This window comes from Stenella coeruleoalba, assembly GCF_951394435.1.
Source record: "Stenella coeruleoalba genome assembly, chromosome: 3".
NCBI classification, from domain to species: domain Eukaryota; kingdom Metazoa; phylum Chordata; class Mammalia; order Artiodactyla; family Delphinidae; genus Stenella; species Stenella coeruleoalba.
Genome location: NC_137148.1, coordinates 152,543,294 through 152,565,986, shown reverse-complemented (window position 1 = coordinate 152,565,986; position 22,693 = coordinate 152,543,294). Strand labels below are relative to the sequence as shown.

The window sequence follows — 22,693 nt, the reverse complement described above, 5'->3', positions numbered from 1 at the left end:
GACTATCTTTAACGAAGAACATAAATATTGGCCACACTATCTATGCACATGCTATCACCATGCCTTTTTTGTTCTCTGTTCATATATCTAAGTCCTCTTCTTTCTTTAAGGTCAATCTCAAATCTCATCTGAAATGTACATTTATTGATAGATTCAACCCATAATGAACTGTCCCTTCTTTGTCCTCCTTAGGCTCTGATTATTTATAAAAACTCATTTTTGAACTTAGAAACTGTCCAATATGATATATTAGTTATTTCACCAGCATATGTTATATCCTCAACACAATTATACGCTTTTGTGGGGCTGGGATCATACATTCTGTAATTTTTCTCAGTACTTACACTTACTTTGATAAAAAGCACATTCATTCATCTAAACATCATTTATTGGGTGTTAATTAAATATCTCAACTCAGTAAATATTGTTTGAATGAATGCATGCATGAATGAGGGAGTATGCAATAGGTAGCCTAATGTACCGCCCAATGTGAGAAAACCAAAAACATAAACACAAAAGCAAGCCAAAAAGTGGACCAGGACTTTCTGTAAAATATCCTGCTTTTTGTTGGATGATGCCATGAAAATCAAGGTGATCCTGAACGGTCTTAATAGCTGACCAAGAATAGTAAACAATTGAAATTCTCTCAGGCTTCTTCAACCCTATCACTGGACACATTTATACCTCTCAGGAATGGTATTAAAAGAAGAGATTAATAAAGCTTTTATAGATGAGTTGATAAATCTCTAAATATTTAAGTCTTCATTGCCTCCTAGGTTTTCTCTATTTTGGGTTTCCAAAAGATTTCAATAAACCACAGGATAATTAAAAATTAGACATTATCTTTCTTACCTTGACGTTTTTTGATGGTAAACACCTTTTTATTGTCTCCATAGTGCTGCCCGATTTCCACCAGTACAGTACTTAAGTGAATTTTGCTCTGGATGGTGGACTATATAAGATGGAAACGAATTGTTTGTATATGTTTTAGAATTCTTCAAAAGGGCCTGGCCATGGAAATGCATTGAATATTACTTAAATAACTAAAGTAACTTCCTCAGAATTATTATTCTATTCTGGTTAGGATACTATCTGCTCTGGTTTGTTAAAATTTCGCTTTAGAGTGGTTTTAATTTTGTTTCTGATAGGGTCCTAGGATTTATTGCCACGCCCATCCTGCATCTGTTTTTCTTTGAATTACTCTCCTTGCAGTTTCTGATTCATACAGGGCCTTACAGGTTAGTGACAACCTGGCCATCACAACGCTGGGAAGGACAGGCCTACTTTTCAGAGGTGTTGATGTTTTCCGTACCTGAAGGTTTTCAAGAGATATCAGTCTTCCTCACCACCTCCCTTGGCCCTCTTAATGGACTAAGCAGTTCCTCATGAAATTTCTGTAGGATATCTGTACCAACTTCTCAATATTGTTCCATCCTGAGTCTAAATTCCTGGCCTCAAGGTAATGTTAGATTCCTAGCTCCAGCCCCTATTTACATAAGGCCTATACTAAGGAACGGAACCCACAGACATCAGTCCGCTCTTCTTTCTCTGGATTTAATTTCTCTGTTACTTTCTGAAACATGCAGGTGTTCCTTTCTTTCTTTTAATCTCAGCTATGTGCTTTTAACTTTTTCAAAATTGACCCAGAATTTACATGTGTCTCCAGTAAGAGTACATTAAATTGACCTTAGTCTGCTATTCTACTGGCATATTTGAGATCCAGATAATTTGCTACTTAACTGGATTCAATGACCTGTATATTTCAGGCATCTAAAACTCACCATGTTCCAAATTTCCTTCCTTATAGTTAGTAATTTTCTTGGGAATCTGGATGAGATTAAATGGAATAAAGTTAGTGAGTGGTCCAGGAATGCCTGAAAGTTTGTTTGTCAGAGTGGCCAGGGAAAGTTAAGCAAGGAAGAAAAGCAAATGAAAAACAGAATCCCATTATTATGGCTGAGTTTACTCCCAGGATTCCATGCAGAGCTCTCTGTAGAGCTGGGTTGGGTTATAACTTATGCCAGAGCTCTACGTGGGGCTGACACCATCTCATGCCAAGCTCTCAGTTCTGGGCTAACGTCATCTCTGGTCCACTCTGTGGAGTGGAAACTTCGGAGGAATGGCCAATGTGTTCTGCGGCGTAGGAAGAGGGAAATTGTGAATGTGACTTTCTAAATTGTGGAGGAACTAACCACTGTAAATATGCCTTGAACTATGTTGTTTAATTTGACCAGTCAGATCAATGACATTCCCCTTGAATGAAATGCTGCTACATATATGAGCAGAAAAACAAAACTGGTGTAAGAAATAGATAGCTAGTGGAAAGCAGCCGCATAGCACAGGGCGATCCGCTCAGTGCTTTGTGACCACCTAGAGGGGTGGGATAGGGAGGGTGGGAGGGAGAGAGATGCAAGAGGGAAGAGATATGGGGACATATGTATAACTGATTTACTTTGTTATAAAGCAGAAACTAACACACCATTGTAAAGTAATTATACTCCAATAAAGATGTTAAAAAAAAAAACTGGTATAAGGAGATGGAGAGACTGGAAGTCTTATTTTCCCACCAATTAACTTTGCCTCTGACCATGACCTTCCCTTTGAGTCTCCTAGACCTTGGGGATGATCACAACCCCTTGGGTTGGGTGACGGCAACCCCATCTTCACTAGAACCTCTATAGTTAACTTTTGATTTTTCCCACTCCGTCTATCCATCCCATGTATGCAGTCAGACATTTGATCTTGGATTTTTCCTGACAAAATGTGCTTGAATATAACCATTTCTTTTCACTCCCACTGCTACTATTGTCACTGCCTTAACTAGGGCTTTATCTTTAAGTTCTTTATATAAATATATAAATATCTATATATAAATATACAAATAAAATATAGTATTAATTCTGATGATTTTAAAGTCTTTTCTTGAGAAAGATTTTTCCTGATAAAGATACACAATATCTTATATAAATATATTTGTATTATCTGTTCTTAGAATTTTAGTCATATGATTCTATCTCTTGGTTTGTCTAGAACTTTTTGATTGAATGCTGGCTATTTTATTTGGCTTTTTTTGTTTTTCTCAGTGGAAACGTTGTTTTGCTTCCAAATATTTTATTCTACCTGGAAGTAGCAAATCTTCAAATTACAGTTTTTTAAATGCTTTCAAATATCAATACTATAGGTGTCACAAAATCTAGAAAAATGACATTTAAAAATGAACTACTGCCAGATGTGTCTCTATAAAACTTTTCCCCCACTCTTTTAGCTATATATTCTTTAACTGCCTCCTCATACGACAGTTTATGTATTTTCGAAATAAAATTTTAAGAAATAAACTTTGTAGTTTATAGACATAGATTTCTTGTAACATGGTTTTTTAGAATTTGCTTCTAGTTATTAATAGTTTAGAAAAGTTTATTTCAGCTTCACAATTTATTATTGATAATGTCACATTAATTTTCATTGTTAACTTTGAGAAAACCTCTATGGATTACTTCCTCATAAATATTTACTATTATAAATGCATTACTGATTTCAGTACTGCTATAGGTTTGTGCATTACAGGAATTCTGATAAAATACTCATTCACACCATTCCATTACACACATTGTTGATGGGGTATATTCTTTTATTTATTTATTTATTTATTTATTTTTGGCTGTGTTGGGTCTTCGTTGCTGTGCGCAGGCTTTCTCTACTTGCAGGAAGTGGGGGCTACTCTTTGTTGCGGTACACAGGCTTCTCATTGCGGTGGCTTCTCGTTGCAGAGCACGAGCGCTAGGCACGCAGGCTTCAGTAGTTGTGGCTCGCAGGCTCAGTAGTCGTGGCTCACGGGCTCTAGAGCGCAGGCTCCGTAGTTGTGGCACACCGGCTTAGTTGCTCCGTGGAATGTGGGATCTTCCCGGACCAGGGCTCGAACCCTTGTCCCCTGCATTGGCAGGTGGCTTCTTAACCACGGCGCCATCAGGGAAGCCCCTGGAGTATATTCTTGACAGAAGAAAATTTCCCGTTTTGACTAAGCATTGATGAGAACTGAATCTTTGACTTATCTTTCACATGCCTGATGATTGAAATAATTTTCCACAGAATAGCTTCTGGTTTTGTACTTTTCAGTTCTTTTTTTCTTCTTCAAACGCACATGCTTTGAGAGCTGTGAAGTGCAAGACATGGCTATATTGTAAGGTGGTTTTTGTCCTTATGCTTCTGTGTCTTGTGCTAGTTAAGTCAGTAGAGTAGTCAGTATGAGTACTGGAAGTTATTCCTGTAATGGGATAGTATATAGTCAATTACATATGGTGGTGTCTGAAAATCACATAATAGCCTCACTTAAAACATCTCCTTAGGGCTTCCCTGGTGGCGCAGTGGTTGAGAGTCCATGCCGATGCAGGGGACAGGGGTTCGTGCCCCGGTCCGGGAAGATCCCACATGCCGCGGAGCGGCTAGGCCCGTGAGCCATGGCCGCTGAGCCTGTGCGTCCAGAGCCTGTGCTCCACAACGGGAGAGGCCACAACAGTGAGAGGTCCGCGTACCACAGAACAAAAGAAAATCTCCTTAGCCAGATTTCAAAAAAGCCTGTGGCCATTCCAATATGATCCAACATAGCGGAATATGATAGAAGGAAAATTGGCAAAGAAAGAGACGCTGGTCTTACCTGATGGAAGTGAAAATATCTCACTTTTGACAATTTTGCAAAAACCTATAATTACATGAACTAATTTCTAGGGTTCTTCATAGGACCTAAAAAGGAACCCATAGAGTTGTGGAACAACAATAGAAGCTTCTGTGATGAGAAGCCCGGGCACCGCAACAAAGAGTAGCCCCCGCTCGCCGCAACTGGAGAAAGTCTGCACGCACTATTGAAGACCCAATGCAGCCAAAATAAAAATAAATAAATAAAAATAAATAAATTTATTTTTAAAAAAGTAATAGGTTTGAGGCATGAGAAATATGATGAGGAGAAATTAACTAATCCTTTCAGAACTTTTAAAATATCAAACTCAGTCTCTAAGATTTTAGCATTATATACAACATCGGTTACTTATTAGTGGTTTGGGAAGGCCAATTTAAAATTTTCTGATCTTACTGTATTGAAATTCACGGCCCTAATGTTTTCCACATTGACTGTATGAATGATGAAGTAAAGTCAATCATGTATTTCCTTTCCAACTAGGCAGAAAACAAAATTTTGAAAAGTGTTTGGACTACTGACTTTTGATTTCTTCTAAGGCAAGTGTATAGGTAATTTTTATTCCCTGATTAGGAGAAAAATGGTGGAAGAGGGCAGGGTTAAGAATTAAGATTTCAAGAGCGTGACAGTTAGACGACCAACCAGAGTTCCTAAGGTTCGGTGCCTGTAACTGTCGCCGCCGCTTAAGCCTGCCAAAGCAGTGGTACGGCTGCTGCCCTCGTATTTGCTACCTCTAGAAACATTCTTGCCAGTAGTGGCGGCAGCGGGACTCAATTACCCCCTTTTATCACTCTCTGCAGAAGCTCCAGATGGCGTCTTCTGTGGGCAACGTGGCCGACAGCACAGAACCAACGAAACGTATGCTTTCCTTCCAAGGGTTAGCTGAGTTGGCACATCGAGAATATCAGGCAGGAAATTTTGAGGCAGCTGAGAAACACTGCATGCAGCTGTGGAGACAAGAGCCAGACAATACTGGAGTACTTTTATTACTTTCATCTCTACACTTCCAGTGTCGAAGGCTGGACAGATCTGCCCACTTTAGTACTCTGGCAATTAAACAGAACCCTCTTCTGGCAGAAGCCTATTCGAATTTGGGGAATGTGTACAAGGAAAGAGGGCAGTTGCAGGAAGCAATTGAGCATTACCGGCATGCATTGCATCTCAAACCAGATTTCATCGATGGTTATATTAACCTGGCAGCCGCTTTGGTAGCAGCAGGCGACATGGAAGGGGCAGTACAAGCTTACGTCTCTGCTCTTCAGTGCAATCCTGATTTGTACTGTGTTCGCAGTGACCTGGGGAACCTGCTCAAAGCCCTGGGTCGCTTGGAAGGAGCCAAGGCATGTTATTTGAAAGCAATGGAGACGCAACCGAACTTTGCAGTAGCTTGGAGTAATCTTGGCTGTGTTTTCAATGCACAAGGGGAGATTTGGCTTGCAGTTCATCGCTTTGAAAAGGCTGTCACCCTTGACCCCAGTTTTCTGGATGCTTATATCAATTTAGGAAATGTCTTGCAAGACGCACGGATTTTTGACAGAGCTGTGGCAGCTTACCTTTGTGCCCTAAGCTTGAGCCCAAATCATGCAGTGGTACATGCCAACCTGGCTTGTGTATACTATGAGCAAGGCCTGATAGATCTGGCAATAGACACCTACAGGCGAGCTATTGAATTGCAACCACATTTCCCTGATGCTTACTGCAACCTAGCCAACGCTCTGGAAGGGAAGGGCAGTGTTGCCGAAGCAGAAGATTGTTATAATACAGCTCTGCGGCTGTGTCCCACCCATGCAGACTCTCTGAATAACCTAGCCAATATCAAAGGAGACCAGGGGAACATTGAAGAGGCAGTTCGCTTGTATCGTAAAGCATTAGAAGTCTTCCCAGAGTTTGCTGTTGCCCATTCAAATTTAGCAAGTGTATTGCAGCAGCAGGGAAAACTGCAGGAAGCTCTGATGCATTATAAGGAGGCTGTTCGAATCAGTCCTACCTTTGCTGATGCCTACTGTAACATGGGAAACACTCTAAAGGAGATGCAGGATGTTCAGGGAGCCTTGCAGTGTTATACTCGTGCCATTCAGATTAACCCTGCACTTGCGGATGCCCACAGCAATCTGGCTTCCATTCACAAGTATTCAGGGAATATTCCAGAAGCAATTGCTTCTTATCGCACTGCTCTGAAGCTTGAACCTGATTTTCCTGACGCTTATTGTGATTTGGCTCATTGCCTGCAGATTGTCTGTGATTGGACAGACTATGATGAGCGAATGAAGAAGTTGGTCAGCATTGTGGCTGACCAGCTGGAGAAGAATAGGTTGCCTTCTGTGCAGCCTCATCATAGTATGCTCTATCCTCTTTCTCATGGCTTCAGGAAGGCTATTGCTGAGAGCCACGGGAACCTCTGTTTGGATGAGATCAGTGTCCTTCATAAACCACCGTACGAACATCCAAAAGACTTGAAGCTCAGTGATGGTCGACTGCGTGTAGGATACGTGAGTTCTGACTTTGGGAATCATCCTACTTCTCATCTTATGCAGTCTATTCCAGGCATGCACAATCCTGATAAATTTGAGGTATTCTGTTATGCCCTGAGCCCAGATGATGGCACAAACTTCCGAGCGAAGGTGATGGCAGAAGCCCATCATTTCATTGATCTTTCTCAGATTCCATGCAATGGGAAAGCAGCTGATCGCATCCATCAAGATGGTATACACATCCTTGTAAATATGAATGGTTATACCAGGGGTGCTCGAAATGAACTCTTTGCTCTCAGGCCAGCTCCTATTCAGGCAATGTGGCTGGGCTACCCTGGGACCAGTGGTGTGCTTTTCATGGATTATATCATCACAGATCAGGAAACTTCACCTGCTGAAGTTGCTGAGCAGTATTCTGAGAAACTGGCTTATATGCCCCATACTTTCTTTATTGGTGATCATGCTAATATGTTCCCTCACCTGAAGAAGAAGGCAGTCATCGATTTTCAGTCCAATGGGCACATTTATGACAATCGGATTATGCTGAATGGCATCGACCTCAAAGCATTTCTTGATAGTCTCCCCAATGTGCAGATTGTCAAGATGAAATGTCCTGATGGAGGAGACAATGCAGACAGCAGTAATACGGCTCTTAATATGCCTGTCATTCCTATGAATACTATTGCAGAGGCAGTTATTGAAATGATTAACAGAGGACAAATTCAGATAACAATTAATGGATTCAGTCTTAGCAATGGACTGGCAACTACCCAGATCAACATTAAGGCTGCCACTGGAGAGGAGGTTCCCCGTACCATTATTGTAACCACACGTTCTCAGTACGGGTTACCGGAAGATGCCATTGTGTACTGTAACTTCAATCAGTTATATAAAATTGACCCATCTACTTTGCAGATGTGGACAAATATTCTGAAGCGTGTTCCCAATAGTGTACTGTGGCTGTTGCATTTTCCAGCAGTAGGAGAACCTAATATTCAACAGTATGCACAAAATATGGGCCTTCCCCAGAACCGTATCATTTTTTCACCTGTTGCTCCTAAAGAGGAACATGTTCGGAGAGGCCAGCTGGCTGATGTCTGCTTGGACACTCCACTCTGTAATGGACACACCACAGGGATGGATGTCCTTTGGTCAGGGACACCCATGGTGACTATGCCAGGAGAGACTCTTGCTTCCCGAGTTGCAGCTTCCCAGCTCACTTGTTTAGGCTGTCTTGTGCTTATTGCTCAAAACAGACAAGAATATGAAGACATAGCTGTGAAACTGGGAACTGATCTAGAATACCTGAAGAAACTTCGTGGCAAAGTCTGGAAGCAGAGAACATCTAGCCCTCTGTTCAACACCAAACAATACACAATGGACCTAGAGCGGCTCTATCTACAGATGTGGGAGCATTACGCAGCTGGCAACAAACCTGATCACATGATTAAGCCTGTTGAAGTCACTGAGTCGGCCTAAATAATGACTGTGTGCACAGGAGAATTACCCTGTACCTGAGCCTCAACCTTCTGGGGGAAAGGGAACTACTTTTTCCTTATCTGTACAATACCATGCTGCAGATGGGTGACAGACAATGATAAGAAATAGCACAGCCAGACTTGCTTCCTGCATGATCATGATCACGATAGGGAGAGACACAAGAGATGGGAAACTGCTGTTCCACAAGGAGTCTCCATAGAATTTTGCAGCAGCCAGGTGTCTGGAAGGTCTGGAAGGTAAGTGTGGAAGGTCTGATCTCCCTTGGTCTTCCATGGGATGGATGGTTAGTGTGGAAGGGAGATAGAGATTGCCCAGCCATTTTGTGATTATCATGGATTGATTGAGTCTTCTGAATTAATATTTTTCTTTATATTTTGGGTATTGGAGCTTTTAAAAATGTTTGGTTTCAGGTATTTTTATTCATGTGAAGTGTATATGATTCTCTTGAGATAAGGTTTTAAGCTATAATATTCCTTGTTTTAGTTTCTGAACTCTACAGATAAATGGGGACTTTGCTGGTGTAGTCTTTTTATAGGTTTTATAAACCACTTGAGCCTATATCAGTCATTTTAGTGTCTGACATAATGTTTGGAACTATCAGTGCTTTGTTGGTTTATAGATGATGGCTTAAATTCTTTTCCTGGTCCGTTTCCTTCTTCCCCTCCCTCCACTTTAAAAATTCTCCTGTAACTTGGCTAACAAAAAACCAAGTCTGATTCAAAACCTCCCAGAGCGTTTCTCTTAAACGCATCATCTGGTGCCAAATGAAGATCCTTAGGAGTGATTATTAATTCTGAAGGGCACAGTTGTGGTACTGTCACTGATGATAATAATAATGGATTTTTGGCCTAGAGTGTTGACCTATTTCACCAGTGTTTTACCGTTGACTGCCCCTCTATGCTGCTTCCAAAAGTCATAGTGTGTGATAAGATTTTTACTTTCATTTCTAAAGTTTTTTTTTTTTTAGTGAGTCCTGTTCTTCCTTTTTCTTTCAGCAGAAATGAAATCCCAGATAAGTATAAGTATTCAAATATTTGATCAGTAAGTCACAGTTATCTCCAGTACATTAAATAACTTTCATCAAAGAAACATGTTATAGGTAAAAAGCTCTGAAGGACCAGCTATGTATATGATAATTATGTTTCAGATCTTCTAGGGTATTATATATAATAACTTGTCTTCTGGACGTGGTCTTGAAGTCTTTATGGATTCAGCCTCGGTAGTAGCGAACTGCACTGCTACTTGGTTTGGAGTACAAATTAGACTTTAGCCCTCCTGGAGGTTGAGTTTTTGGTATTGAAAACCATAGGAATGAAATTATTGTATTTCAGCAAAGGATCGAGGGCTTGAGGCTTAAAAAAGGCAACATATGTGTGGGAAGCAGTCAGCCTTGAAAGCAGGTAAGGACATGCCAGGCATGCGGCCGCTGCTCGAAGGGAATGTCCCTACTTGTTCCCCTCCTTATTCCATTCCATGGGAGATAAATCACCAGGGCCCAGAGATCAGAAAGAATGTAAAATTTGACAAGCAAAGCTGTCTCCCCTCTGCACGTGCAGGTTATTTTTGATGCTTCTGGGTTTATGGGTTTTCTCCCAGGGAAGTTAACCTTGAGCCGAGACAGTCTGTAGATAATGTAAACCACCATCTGGCAAGCTTCCTTTCTCTAGTCTATTTAATCTGCAACTGTAGCATAATGACTTCGGAATTACTGTTGCTGTATTACCAAAATCTTAAACTAGGATATTTTTGACAAATGCGGTCCTTAGTTAATTTTTAGAGCTACAAACTGTCAGATGGCTCTGAAATAACAATTGTCTGGCTATTCTTCACGGTGATCACAATATGGTAATGACCTTGAGGTATCACTAAAAAGCAGGAAGGTGTGAGTCTTCCTTTGGTTCCGGAGTGAAATGCGAGTTGGAGTTGGAAAAGAGGCCCACAACCAAGTGTTAGAGAAGGAAATGTGAGGTCATTAGTTAAAAACCAGGTTGAAGTTAAGGTGAAGAGGCATGAGGAAATGGTCAACTGTTACAGTATTACAAAGATCATCAAGAAGCATATCCATGAATGTGGTTTGTATTGCAATCTGCTGAAAAAGAGACAAATATCCTGGCCTGGCCTTCATGGAGATTATATTTTATTGATTCTGATAATAGATTATTGTTGAAAAGGGCCTCCTATAAATTATAACCATGCAAAGGCAGCAAGATAATTTTTTTTCCTTTATGTATGTGTTTCTCATTCCTACTCACTTCTCTCTTAGGGGAAGAGAAAATCACAAAAAACAAAATTGTCAAGTCTCAGCTATTCCTTTTCAAAATAATTTTTTTCCAAATTCCAGTGGAGGCAATAGGTTAACTGTTAAGATTTGTAAGGCTCAAATAGCTAGATTTTTACAAAGTGTAGCCAAATTTTCTTCCATACATAATAGCTTTGGAAAGAATATGTGATGATGCAAAGTTGGAAAAAGGTGGTTTTTCTTCTGTGAATGGCTTCACTGTGTTGGGAGAAGAGGCACAGAAGAAATCAAAGTAATTAAACATGGGGTGAGTTTTCCTGATAGGGGACTCTAGTGCTTTAAAATAGACTAGATAATCCTAGGGATAATCTGAGGGTAGAACAGACCAATGCCTCATTTCCAGTCTGGTACCCTGGAAGAAAACAGTGTATTTCCTTTGAGGTCTTGAGAGGTTTCTCTTCTGCTTTGTTTTATTTTTGGTTCATTTTGTAATCAACCTTATTAAGGTATCATTTACATACAATAAAATGCAAACATTTTTAGTCAACTGTTCAGTGACTTTTAAATAATGTATACATTTGTATAACTAGCACCCCCATAAAGATAGATAACAATCCTAAAACCCTAGAAAGTTTCCTCCTAGGCTTTTGCAAAAGTATCCCCATCTCCCACCCCAAGGCCACCACGGATCTGCTTTTTATCTTTAGAGATGACTTTTGCCCAGTTTAGAATTTCATGTAAGTTGAATAATACAGTCGGTGCCCTTCTGATCTGGCTTCACTTGCTCAGCATATGGTTTTTGAGATTCATTCATGTTGGGATGTTTTAAACCAGGACTTTAGCCTGGGTGGCTGATGTTGTCTGAAGGCACCTATAGGTACATCTGAGTCTCTGGCATTGTCACTGTCTGTTCTTGGCTCCGTATTTTCAACTTTACTAAAAACCACAAGGTTGAAGTAAGGAAGATCATTGTCAGTATAATGGAGGTGAAGTGGGTTCTGTTATATAATATTCTCAGCAAAAATTGACCTGCTTGGAATCACTGTGTTGATAATCGACAAGGATTCTCTTCCTCCAAAAGCCTTGATACTATAAAACTTCTAAAGGACGCTGTCCTAGGACCCTTCTTTTAGTTTTCATATTTTGGGAAACATTTCTGGAAAATTCAACTGCTCGCAACCTGAAAGAAGCAATTATTCACCTGAAGGCTAACTCTGCTAAAGTTGAGTTGTCCGACCTTTACATGCTGATAGAAGCCAAATAGCCTTGCAAAACAATGCTCTCTTATTGGATATAAGCATATAGATTGTTTTAAGGTGGACGTGTGTATGCAGTAAAGTGAAATAACAAAGAATCTTTGCGTTTCCCTTGCTGTTTTTTTTTTATTTTTTCATTTAAGTTTCTGTAGCGTATGCTAATAGCTCAGGGAAACCTCAGGTTAGTTTTAGGTCCACTCTTTATGTAAATGTTGAAGTACTCCATACCCACCTTTTTTCTACCTTCCTTCTTTTCTTCCTTCTTTCCTTTCTAACTTCTTATAATCCATTATACTTAATCCTGCATTTGCTGAGGTGGCAATTAGTGTAGGAAAATACTGTGAAATTTTGCTGTTCAGAATGCATGTTGACCAAATTCTATATTGAGAAAGGTCTGAATTTACCCAGAGTAACCCTTTCTCAGCGTCTTTGAATAAAGGCCATAGAAAGTGGGCTATATATAGTATCCTGACAGGTATGTAGAATTCATAGCAATTGCCCTCAAAGAGCTTACCTAGCGTAGATGCATATGAATGCATTTAATAATTGCTTTATTGGCAGCAGTGCCAACATACACAGTCTATTTTGTTTTATATCATTCTCATTACCTGCTCTTTACCACTGTATACATTGCTAATGGCGTGGTTTCTATGGCTTGTGAATTTCACGGCCAAATAATATGTAATTTATTGCACACTTCAGTGTAGAAGATGGAGACTTCATAAATTTTCATGTGCTCGTTGCCCCTTTGGAATGTATTACACTGAGATCAGTCAAAGTAATAAATTTATTTCAAATGTGCGTGATAGGTAGACATCAATTAGGACTGATGGGCAATATTTCTTCCAGCAACATAACAGTTTTTAAAGACTAAGCCATTGAACGTGGAGTCACTGAACAGGGGACTCAGTTCACTGGGATCCTTCTTAGAAAAATAAAGGACAACTTGAATTGGATTTGTGTGGTTTATTCAAGTAGTAACTAATCATCTACATCTTGGTGAACTTAATTTGTCACAGTCGTTTGGTATTTTATTAACTCTCTTCCCTCGACTCTCACGAGAATCGATCATGAGTATCTTAAAACATACTAAGTCGTCTTCCATCCCTCTAAATCTAACTACAAGAGCACACTTTCCTTATCCAATGCAACTTACTATCTTTTAGAGTGGCTGGGGTTTTAATTCTCTACAAAATTAAAACCAGCAAAGAGAAACATTTTCAAGGAGCCACCACATTGTAGAGCTTTAGAAAGAAGACTTTAGAATTAAGGGCAACTATATCATTTTATAGCTAAAGCACCCGAGGCCTAAAATAGGCAGGTAACCATCGAGGTCAGGGAAAGGGGTGGAAGATCAGATTTCAAGCTGAGAAAGAGTCTACGGGGACTCAATATGAGCAGGTCAAAAACTGAAATGAGACCACGAATGTTCTGGGAAGGCTGGCATCTGGCCTCCAGTGTGGGATTCAGATGGGGAGTGGTTCCTGGGGGAACTGAGCTTCTGCAGTAGGCAGAGAAGTCCACCTCATCTCCGGAAAGTGCCACTGACATCAGGAAGTTGAGGGGAAAGAGCAATGAGTTCCAGTCCACTTGAGAAAGCAGGCCAGTCTGATTAACTCTGAATTTAGGCTTATTTCAGATACTTCTTGAGAAAGAACTTGGACAAGAGCAAGTCCCACGCAGCCTCTTTTAAATCCATGCCCAGTATTTTCTGGTGGAGCTGCTTAAACCCTCCAAGTGACTCCAGTATTTTAATTTCACTCTGTATTTAATTCCGACAGTTCTATGATTGATTATTTAATGGGCAAATAAGTAGGGTCACAAAAGAGTGCGAATGTATTTTACAGGATGAGGATGGGTGGAGTGGAGCAGTCTGGAACAGGACACCAATAAAAAGGGATTTTGGTAAAGAAGAACGTCATTAGAAATAGAGAGGAATTCGCAAGGAAATTAGTGCCTGACACCACGCCCTTCTCTCTGCATGTTTAGAAGCTAGTTTCTAATTTTATTTTCATAGGAGATGTCCCTGTGATGAACTGTCTTTAATTCCATACTATTTATCACATGGACATATTGTGAAGTTTGTGTGAGAGAAAGCAAGTATTAGAATTTGTCTTGCAAGCAGCTATAAGCACTGCCTGGAACAATCTAGGATAGAAGGAAAAGGAAAGGAAGGTGGAAACAAAGGAGAAAGACAGCTAATGATGCTGGAGTCTCTCGCTGGGATTTGTGGTATCTCTTTTTGAAACTAAGTACAGAAAGTCAGACCTTGAGTGATTGTTTCTTGATCACGGTTTGTTTTCATTTTTGCTTTTTTCTTGCTCTCTCATCAGTTATTCCAGCCAGTGGCATGTCATTTTCAGTTTCAGTAAGCATGCTTGTCTTGTTTCCATTTGCATTATTCATGCAAACGTTGATTGAACTGATGACCCCGAGTTATCACGACAACATTAGATACACCAGTTGATACATTTCTTAATTTTAGAAAAAAATTACCTAGTGAAGGTTAAAATAACTCCTCTTCAATTTGTCATTTAAAAAAACTTCTCCTAACATACAATACCTCATTGCCTAACAATGCCAGATAAATGAAGAATTCCTATGTATTCATGAATGCAGGCTAGTCTGTATATTTTTTGGCAGGTATGACCGTTACCAAGGGTAATGGCCTTGTTTGCTGGCCATGTCCTGTCTCCTTGAAAGTTGTACTTTCTGTTGTCTTTCAGTTGGTCCATGGGATATCAGAGGTGAATTTATAAAACTATACTTCCCTTTACACTTACTTTGTTTTGTTTTGTTTTGTTTTGTTTTACTTGAAGTGTAGTTGATTGACAATGTTGTGTTTCAGGTGTACAGCCAAGAGATTCAGATATATATATTTCTTTTTCAGATCCGTTTCCTTTATAGGTTATTACAAGGTATTGAATATAGTTGCCTGTGCTATACAGCAGGACCTCGTAGTTATCTACTTTATACATAGTATACACTTACTTTGTGTGATCCACGCTGGTCAGACCACATAATTATTTTCACTTCTGATATAATTTTTTCAGGTCCAACCTCAAATCTTTGATGAGAAGATATTTTAAAATAAGTTTAGCATGTGTGTGCTCTAAATCCAACAGTAGTTATTAGAGATATGATTTTGCACTAGGTAGTCCTCTCTTTTTTGTTCTTGGCCAACCAATTGAAAATTCGTTTTTATTTTCTGCTTAGTTTGCTAGATGTTTATGACTATAATAAAAGTCTTAAATTTTGTCTCATATCTTAAAGCACAATCTGAATTAGCAATGGATATTGTGCTATACATAGGGGCTGTGATATAAATATAGTTTCTAACTTCAAAAACATATAGCCTAGAAGGGAACACAGACACATATGCAGCAACTATGGCAACTGCATTTGTTTACTAAGTGAAATAGCACTGAGATGGATAAAGTGCTAGCAAGCCTTGAACACGCAAATCAGCTTCAAAAATAGATGCGCAGTTCTTTAAAAATCTTTTTAACATTTTTCCAGGTACATGTAGAATATAACTTAGCATAAAAACGGTATGGGTTTGAGGATATGGGGAGGGAGAAGGTTAAGCTGTGACAAAGTGAGAGAGTGGCATGGACACATATACACTACCAAACATGAAATAGCTAGCTAGTGGGAAGAAGCCGCTTAGCACAGGGAGATCAGCTTGGTGCTTTGTGACCACCTGGATGGGTGGGATAGGGAGGGTGGGAGGGAGACAAAAGAGGGAGGGGTTATGGGGATGTATGTATATGTATAGCTGATTCACTTTGTTATATAGCAGAAACTAACACACCATTGTAAAGCAATTATACTCCAATAAGGACGTTAAAAATAAATAAATAAGGAAAAGAAGACTGACTCATCCAATTAAAAAAAAAAAAGAAATTCTCTTGTCCTGGATTCAAGAGAAGGGATGAAGTAAAAGGATGAGGAAGAACAAGAAGAGGAAATGTGAGCGTGGAGAGGGTAGGAGGAAGAGCAGAAGGCAAATAAGTGTATGTGCTTCCCTTGCCATCCCTGACTTTTTTTTTTTTTTTTTTTTTTGCGCTTCAGGAAAACCCAAAAGCCAGAGAAGAGCAAGGAGGTGGTCACCACTGCATGTGAACAAAAAGGTGGAGAGAAGAGAATGGTGGTAATCTGCGCAGGCAACTGGAGGATGACCTGAGTGCATCTCGCCAGGGAACGGTCCCTGTTCCACAGAACCCCTGAAGATGCCAGGCTCTTATGTTTAGATGGGGGGCCGAAGGCGTCTGTGGGGTCACCACATACATCACTCCTGGAGGTGTTGTTCACTCTTTGTAAAGAGTGTCCCTGGTGAGATTCAACATCTCCCTCTGCAGGACCCAGCCTTGCCCTCCCAACCCGCCGAGGTCAGCAGGCAACATCCCCAGTTAATCACCAAGTGTGGTGAGATATCTGGAGTGGCCCTGGTACCCCCCAGTTCAGGCGTCCTGGGGAAAGGGTGAGGAGGACAGAGGCACCGGGGCTTCTTCTCATGCAAGCAGACAGCTCACCTGGCCCAGCGCTGCTGCATCCCTGTGGGCACGCGGTAGCCCTGGCATCCGGTAGGGGACACTGCAGGATCCACACCTGGCTGGGATTTGCCCACCCCCTGGGGACCCCTCAGCCTCTGTGGAGCCCCACTGAAGGGCCTGGGTCACCTCATGGCACCATTTCTCAACCTGAGGTTCTATAGATTTTCCATAGATGTGTAAAAATTGAATACAACACACACACAAAATGAAGGCAATTCAAAGCAATGCTAATTTAGGATGAGTTAAAGGGCCAGGATTCCAAGTTAATTATGACCTTAAAATTAGATAACAAATACATCTGGTTTTATTACACGCTGAAAAGCAGTGCCTTCTACAAACTTTTCATGTTGGGATACAGCAAAGCTATAGAATTTATGATTCTATGACCACAGCATCAGGATATTTTTAAATTAAAAAGCACAGGCAAGTTTGGCTGGGGTGTTAAAGAAAGAAAAATGATTCTTAGGGGAAAAGGGAACATTGCGGTTCTCTGCCCACTTCCACTGTGCTGATCTCATGATGGGCCGTGTTGCGTGTGGGCTGGAGGGACAGGGTCACTACTCTCACCTGTGTCATCAGACCTCCCACTCCTCACAGCGCCCAGGTGGGAGGGACCCACACTTTTCACCCTGTAGCCCCAGAGCCTCCCCTTTCATCTGCATCACTTTCACTGTTCAGGGGACCAGTCACTTGAACACCGCCCGGCCAAATGCCCAGGTTAAATCGCCCCTGTAGGACAGGTCTCTCTGCTACCAGAACACACTTGGCAAAGAGCAGCAAACAGACCCCAGTGCCCTGGGGATGTGAGCCCTGGGGGATGTCAGGGCCCAAAGTGACTTGCAGGGTCTGAGTAGCCCCCTGGGTCCCACACACCGACCCCAGGAAGCCCACCTCCCCACTGACTCCAGTCCCTGCCTTTGTGTGGCAGGTTCTGGTCTGACACCTGTGAGGACTGTGACCTGGAGGCCTCAGCCTGAGACTCAGAGGGGATGGAGCCTGCGCAGCGTCTGGCAGCTTAAATGAGACACGAGGCCAAGGAAGGAGGGCCGCCTCTCTGCTCCCCCTCCGCTCCTGAGTCAGCTAGTGAGTGCCGGTTACTTCCTGTCGGAGCTGTACAGATTTAGCATAAATTTTAGATATAGGTCTTACTTTTAACAGTGAAAGGCTGTTACATCAAGCAAAATTGATCTTTTTTTTTTTAAACATTTTTATGTAAGATAACACACAAGTATAGAAAAGCACCCTCCGCAAAGGGAGGGCTCAGTGAATTACAATGGGCGCTCCACTCTGGGGAGCAGTAGTTTTTCCCTCTGTAAAAGCCCAGATGCTTCTGAGAAGCTCCTCAGCTTCCTTACTCTGGCCCGACCTCCACAGCGGAAATCCCAAAGGGACTGGATTCTCCCAGCCCTCCAGCACCCTCCACTACTTTCTGATTGTGCTGCCACACTCATTTTGAGTTATTTGTGTGTAAATCACTGCACTTGGAATATACGTGGAGTAACTGATTTCATTCTTATAACCGAATAAGTCAGCACTTATTCTTCTCCCCTTCTACAGGAGGCAGCCAGGGTGCTGGGGACATCCTGTATATTGAACTGTGTGTTGGTAGCAGATGTGTTTATATTTACAAGAAACCATAAAGCTCTACGCTTAAGATCTGTGCCCTGTACAATACACCAAGGAAACTTCAATTAGAAAGAGATGCCAAAAAAATTTCCCCACAAAACAAACTTCAGGGCCAGGTGGCTTCCTCTGATTTCTACCAAACATTTAAGACAGAAACGATGCCCGTCTCCTACACACTCTTCCAGAGAACAGATACAGAGGGAACACACCCACACTGCTTTCATCGGACCAGGAGAATACTGATGTCATACCAGTAGCAGATATTACAGGACAGGAGAAATTACAGGCTAAAGACTTCTGAATGTCGATGTCAAAATCCAAAAGCAAATATTAGCAGTCTAAATCTAGAGGTTTTCAGAAAGGAAGGAAACTAGGATTTCGTGGCGGTATTTCCAGTGGTTGATGTGAACAGGATCACTGGGTGTTTGGGCGCTGCCTGGGAACGTGGAGAGAAGGGACAATGCCATCGGGTTAGTGGAATGAACGTTTGGTGACAGAGATTAGGAGGGCCTGGGTCATCTTCAGAGACAGTCCTGGGATGGGGTCTCTAGGCTGTGGCTATGGAGGGGTCCCTCTAGAAGGGCATGGGCCTCTCTCCTGTGCCACTGCAGGGTCTAGGGATGGATGAGGAGTTTGTAGGGGCTGGTTTTTGATGAGGAAGGATGAGCAGGGAAGGTGCGCCCTCAGAGCCAGTGCAGCCACGGCCCCTCCCCAGCCAGGCCGTAGCCCAGGCTACTCAGACAGTTGCTCACATCAATAGGCGACAGTGGGTCACGCCAGCTTTACCCACTAAACCACCAAGCACAGCCCAGCAGGCCACTGTCCTCATTAATCAGCACTACCTGTGCATCCAGGGCTGGTTGTTGAAGACCAAGCTAATTTGTTGGAGACGTGCCATGTGGGCAACTGGCTTGGAGAGACCAGAGCTCTGAGCCACGTGGAGACAAGCCGACCACTGGTCAGACCACCAGGAGGCTCACCCAGTGTGTGAAGACGCTGAGGGAGGAGGGACGTAGATGGGACCCCCTGATCCTTCAAGGGACCTTCTTTCAGGGATATTTAAGAGCTGTGGGGTCAGGGATCAACATGTAAGGGGGGCAGCAGGTCAGGCATGGGCCCTCCTGTTGGCTCAGACCCCTCCTGTCCTTGGAGCAACCATGGGGCAGGCAGGAGGATTGGGGGGATGGAGGGAGGGGAGCCCTGGGCTCAGGGGTCCAGAGCACCATCTAGAGGATTCAGGGGTTCAGGGATTTCTCTCCCAGGGAACCAACTACATTCCTGTCCCACATCCATCTGTCATCAGCTTTGCGACTCCGGGAAAGTCACTTAAAATCTCAACATTTTCGTGCCATGTACCATAAAATATGGTTCACAGCACCTGCCATGAGTTCCCCACGGGGCTGATGTGGGGATCACAGGAGATGATGACAGATATTCTTCACAAGCTCTAAAGCATCACACCCATAACCTTCCCCACTCCCCTGCCCTGTGGCATCCAGGTCCCCTCTCTGGAGGCAGCACTACCACATTTCTTGCTTATTCTTCCAGACATTTAATATTTGTACACTTAGGTAGCACTTATGAAGTAACCATCATTTTTCATCAGGGTCTACCTGATTTGCTGTATTAAGCTTCATCATGTGATACTAATAAGTGGGCCCTATTAACATTTCCGTTATCACAGAACAAGGAACTGAGGACAGAGGGTCTGCATAACTTTCCCAGGTTCACGTGGCTTCTGGTATGATTTGAATCCAGACCATCAGGCACCAGCCCCCACTCTGTCGGTCACTGTGCTGTGCTCCCTTTCTGTATTATCTCACTAAATAAAGTCATGTCCCCGTGCAGTCAGCCTGCTGGCTATTTTAACTGCACACCACATTGCAACACCCTCTTCTGAGCCCAGCTTCGATTCACTTGACTCCCCTAGACTCCCCTAGGAGGCTGGTGAACAAAGAGAACAGACGTGTGACCTGGGAATGAATTGACACCTCTGCATGGTCTTCTCCCAGCAACATATCAATAGTTCTCTCAGTTTTTGTTGTGTTTTCCTGGATCATGACTCGTGTACCAAGAAGAAAAGGAAGATTATAAAGGAGTCAAACACAGGATGCACAAGAATATCATCTGCGATCAAGATAATCTGCCGGCCATCCGCAGCGGTGGTTCAGGCACATCAGAATCAGCATCTGGCCAAACAACAGGGTAGGGACACAAATAGCACCCCCACTAACCACTCCATTGAAGGTACTGTGGAAATAATACCAGCAAGTAGATTCAGGAGCAATGGCTGTAGTTTGTACAGCAGAGCCTGGGTCTGGCTGAGGGAGGATTGGGCAGGGAAGGTGCCCACTCAGAGCCGGTGCAGCCACTGCCCGCTCTTAGGCAGGCCTTAGTCCAAGCTGCTCAGACGATTGGTCAGTTTCTAGTCAGTGAGACCCTGGGGGCCTGTAAACCTCATCTGTTAAGCCACCAAAACACCAGCCCAGTAGACCCTGTTCCCAGCTAATGAATATTAACTGCTCATCATCCAGGTTTGATCAGTTGAAGATGATGTTAATTCTCTGTGCAACTGTCATGTGGGCAGTTGGTTTGGAATGTCCTGGGTTTTGAGTCAGTTAGGGAGTCAAGTAGACTACTGGTCATTCAGGGTGGTCACTTGACCACCAGGAAGTCTCACTGCAAATCAGCTGCTAGAATCAAGTGCTGAGGGGGAAGGGAGGGGAGATGCACACATATTTGGATACCCCGGTCCATCAGGGGGTCTGCATTTGGGGGAAAGACATTGTATTTGGGGTCAGGGATTGAAACGTAGAGCCAGGAGGTAGGTCCAGATTTGAGCCATTCTCTTGGGCCAGGCACCTCCTCCGAGTACCAGCTGTCTCCCTGCAGCATCCTTGGGGCAGGAGGATGTGGGAAAGGGAGTGAGGAGAGCTCTTGGTTTGTGTATCCAGGGCATGATCTCATGTCCATGTGTTCAGGAATCTCTATCCCTCCCCTGCCTCAGACCCATCACTCATCAGTGTTGTGACTCTGGGCAAGTTACTCAATCTGTCTAAATTTCAGTGCCCTGAACCATAAAATATGGGTCACAGCCCCTACTCTGCCCACCCCACAGTGCATCACAAGAAATAATATTCTTTCCATGAGCTCTAAAACTTCTTACTCATGTCATCAATGTGAAAAAGTAGGCTCTATCCTCCTGTTTGTAGCCTCCTAGGTGCCCTTTCTGGAGACGACCTACTTATTCTTCCAGGCATTTAATACTTGAACATTTATGTAGGTAGCACTTATGAAGTAAGTACCCATCATTTTTCTTCAGGCTTTGTATTTACTAATTTTTAGCCTCAGAACATAATACGAATAAGCAGGTCCTACTAATATTTCCATATCACTGGCCAGGGAACTGAGAAACAGAAGGGCTAAGTTACTAACCTTCCCAGGTACACGTGGCGTTCAAATAGGATTTGATTTCAGGCCATCAGGCACCAGCACCCATACTCTCCCTCATTGTGTTGTGCTGACTTTGTACTTGTCTCATGTAAATAAAGTTATTTTCCCCATGTGATCAGCCTGTTGGGTATTTTAAGTGCACGCTAAAATGCAAGGTCCATCTTCATAAGCCCTACTTTGATTCAGGGGACTCCCCGGGCAGCTAGTAATAAGGAGCTCTGAAGTTTGACCTCTGAATAAGTTAAGACTTTTGCCAGGAAGATGTCAACACCTCTCACTATTGTGACTGTATTTCCTAGGAACTTGTTTCAGGAATATGAAGAGAAAAAGACAAGGATTCAAACCAAGGATACATATGGGGATTGATCCTCCGTGAAGAAAATATACTGGCTGGCCCTCACCGTCATTCAACAGCTCAAAATGAACATCTGGTCCCAAAGGGTTGAGCCTCAAATATCATCCCATACAAGCCACTCCATTGAAGTCACTGTGAGAATTCCATCCTGAAACTGATCAAGAGTAATGACTATAAAAATGTTGTCATATTATCCTTTGATTGAGATATAATTCACATTCCATCAATTCACATTTTTTTTTAACTGTGTGATTCAGCTGCTTTTAGTGTACTCAGGTTTTGCAATCAACATCTCTAATTCCAGTATATTTTCATCATCCCCAAGAGAAACCGCATACCTAGTATCAGTCATTCTCATTCTGTCCTCCCCTTTCACCCCAGCCCTGGGTCTTTCTGTCTCTATTGATTTTCCTATGCTGGACCTTTCATATGAATAGAACCACACAATGTGCGGACTTCTGTGTCTGACTTTTGCAGTAAGCAAAATGTATTCAAGGTGCATCCAGGTTGTAGCATGTATCTGTCCTTCACCCTTTTAATGGCTGAATAA

The 22,693-nt window shown here is 42.3% G+C and overlaps 1 protein-coding gene across 2 annotated transcripts in view; it reads left to right on the top strand.

The window, feature by feature from the left end:
* The window catches only part of LOC307183216 (UDP-N-acetylglucosamine--peptide N-acetylglucosaminyltransferase 110 kDa subunit-like), an 88,969-nt gene extending 66,340 nt beyond the window's left edge, over positions 1 to 22,629 (top strand). Inside the window, exons 1-2 of one of the 2 annotated variants that reach the window (XM_079915424.1) lie at positions 4,944 to 8,894; positions 16,228 to 22,629. In XM_079915424.1, the coding sequence (XP_079771550.1) occupies positions 5,497 to 8,637 (3,141 nt within the window). In that variant the 5' untranslated portion in view covers positions 4,944 to 5,496 and the 3' untranslated portion in view covers positions 8,638 to 8,894; positions 16,228 to 22,629. Of the gene's footprint in view, positions 1 to 4,943; positions 8,895 to 16,227 lie in introns of those variants that run through there. The other variant, XR_013827421.1, reaches the window with a different exon arrangement.
* The last annotated feature ends 64 nt before the right edge of the window (positions 22,630 to 22,693 follow it).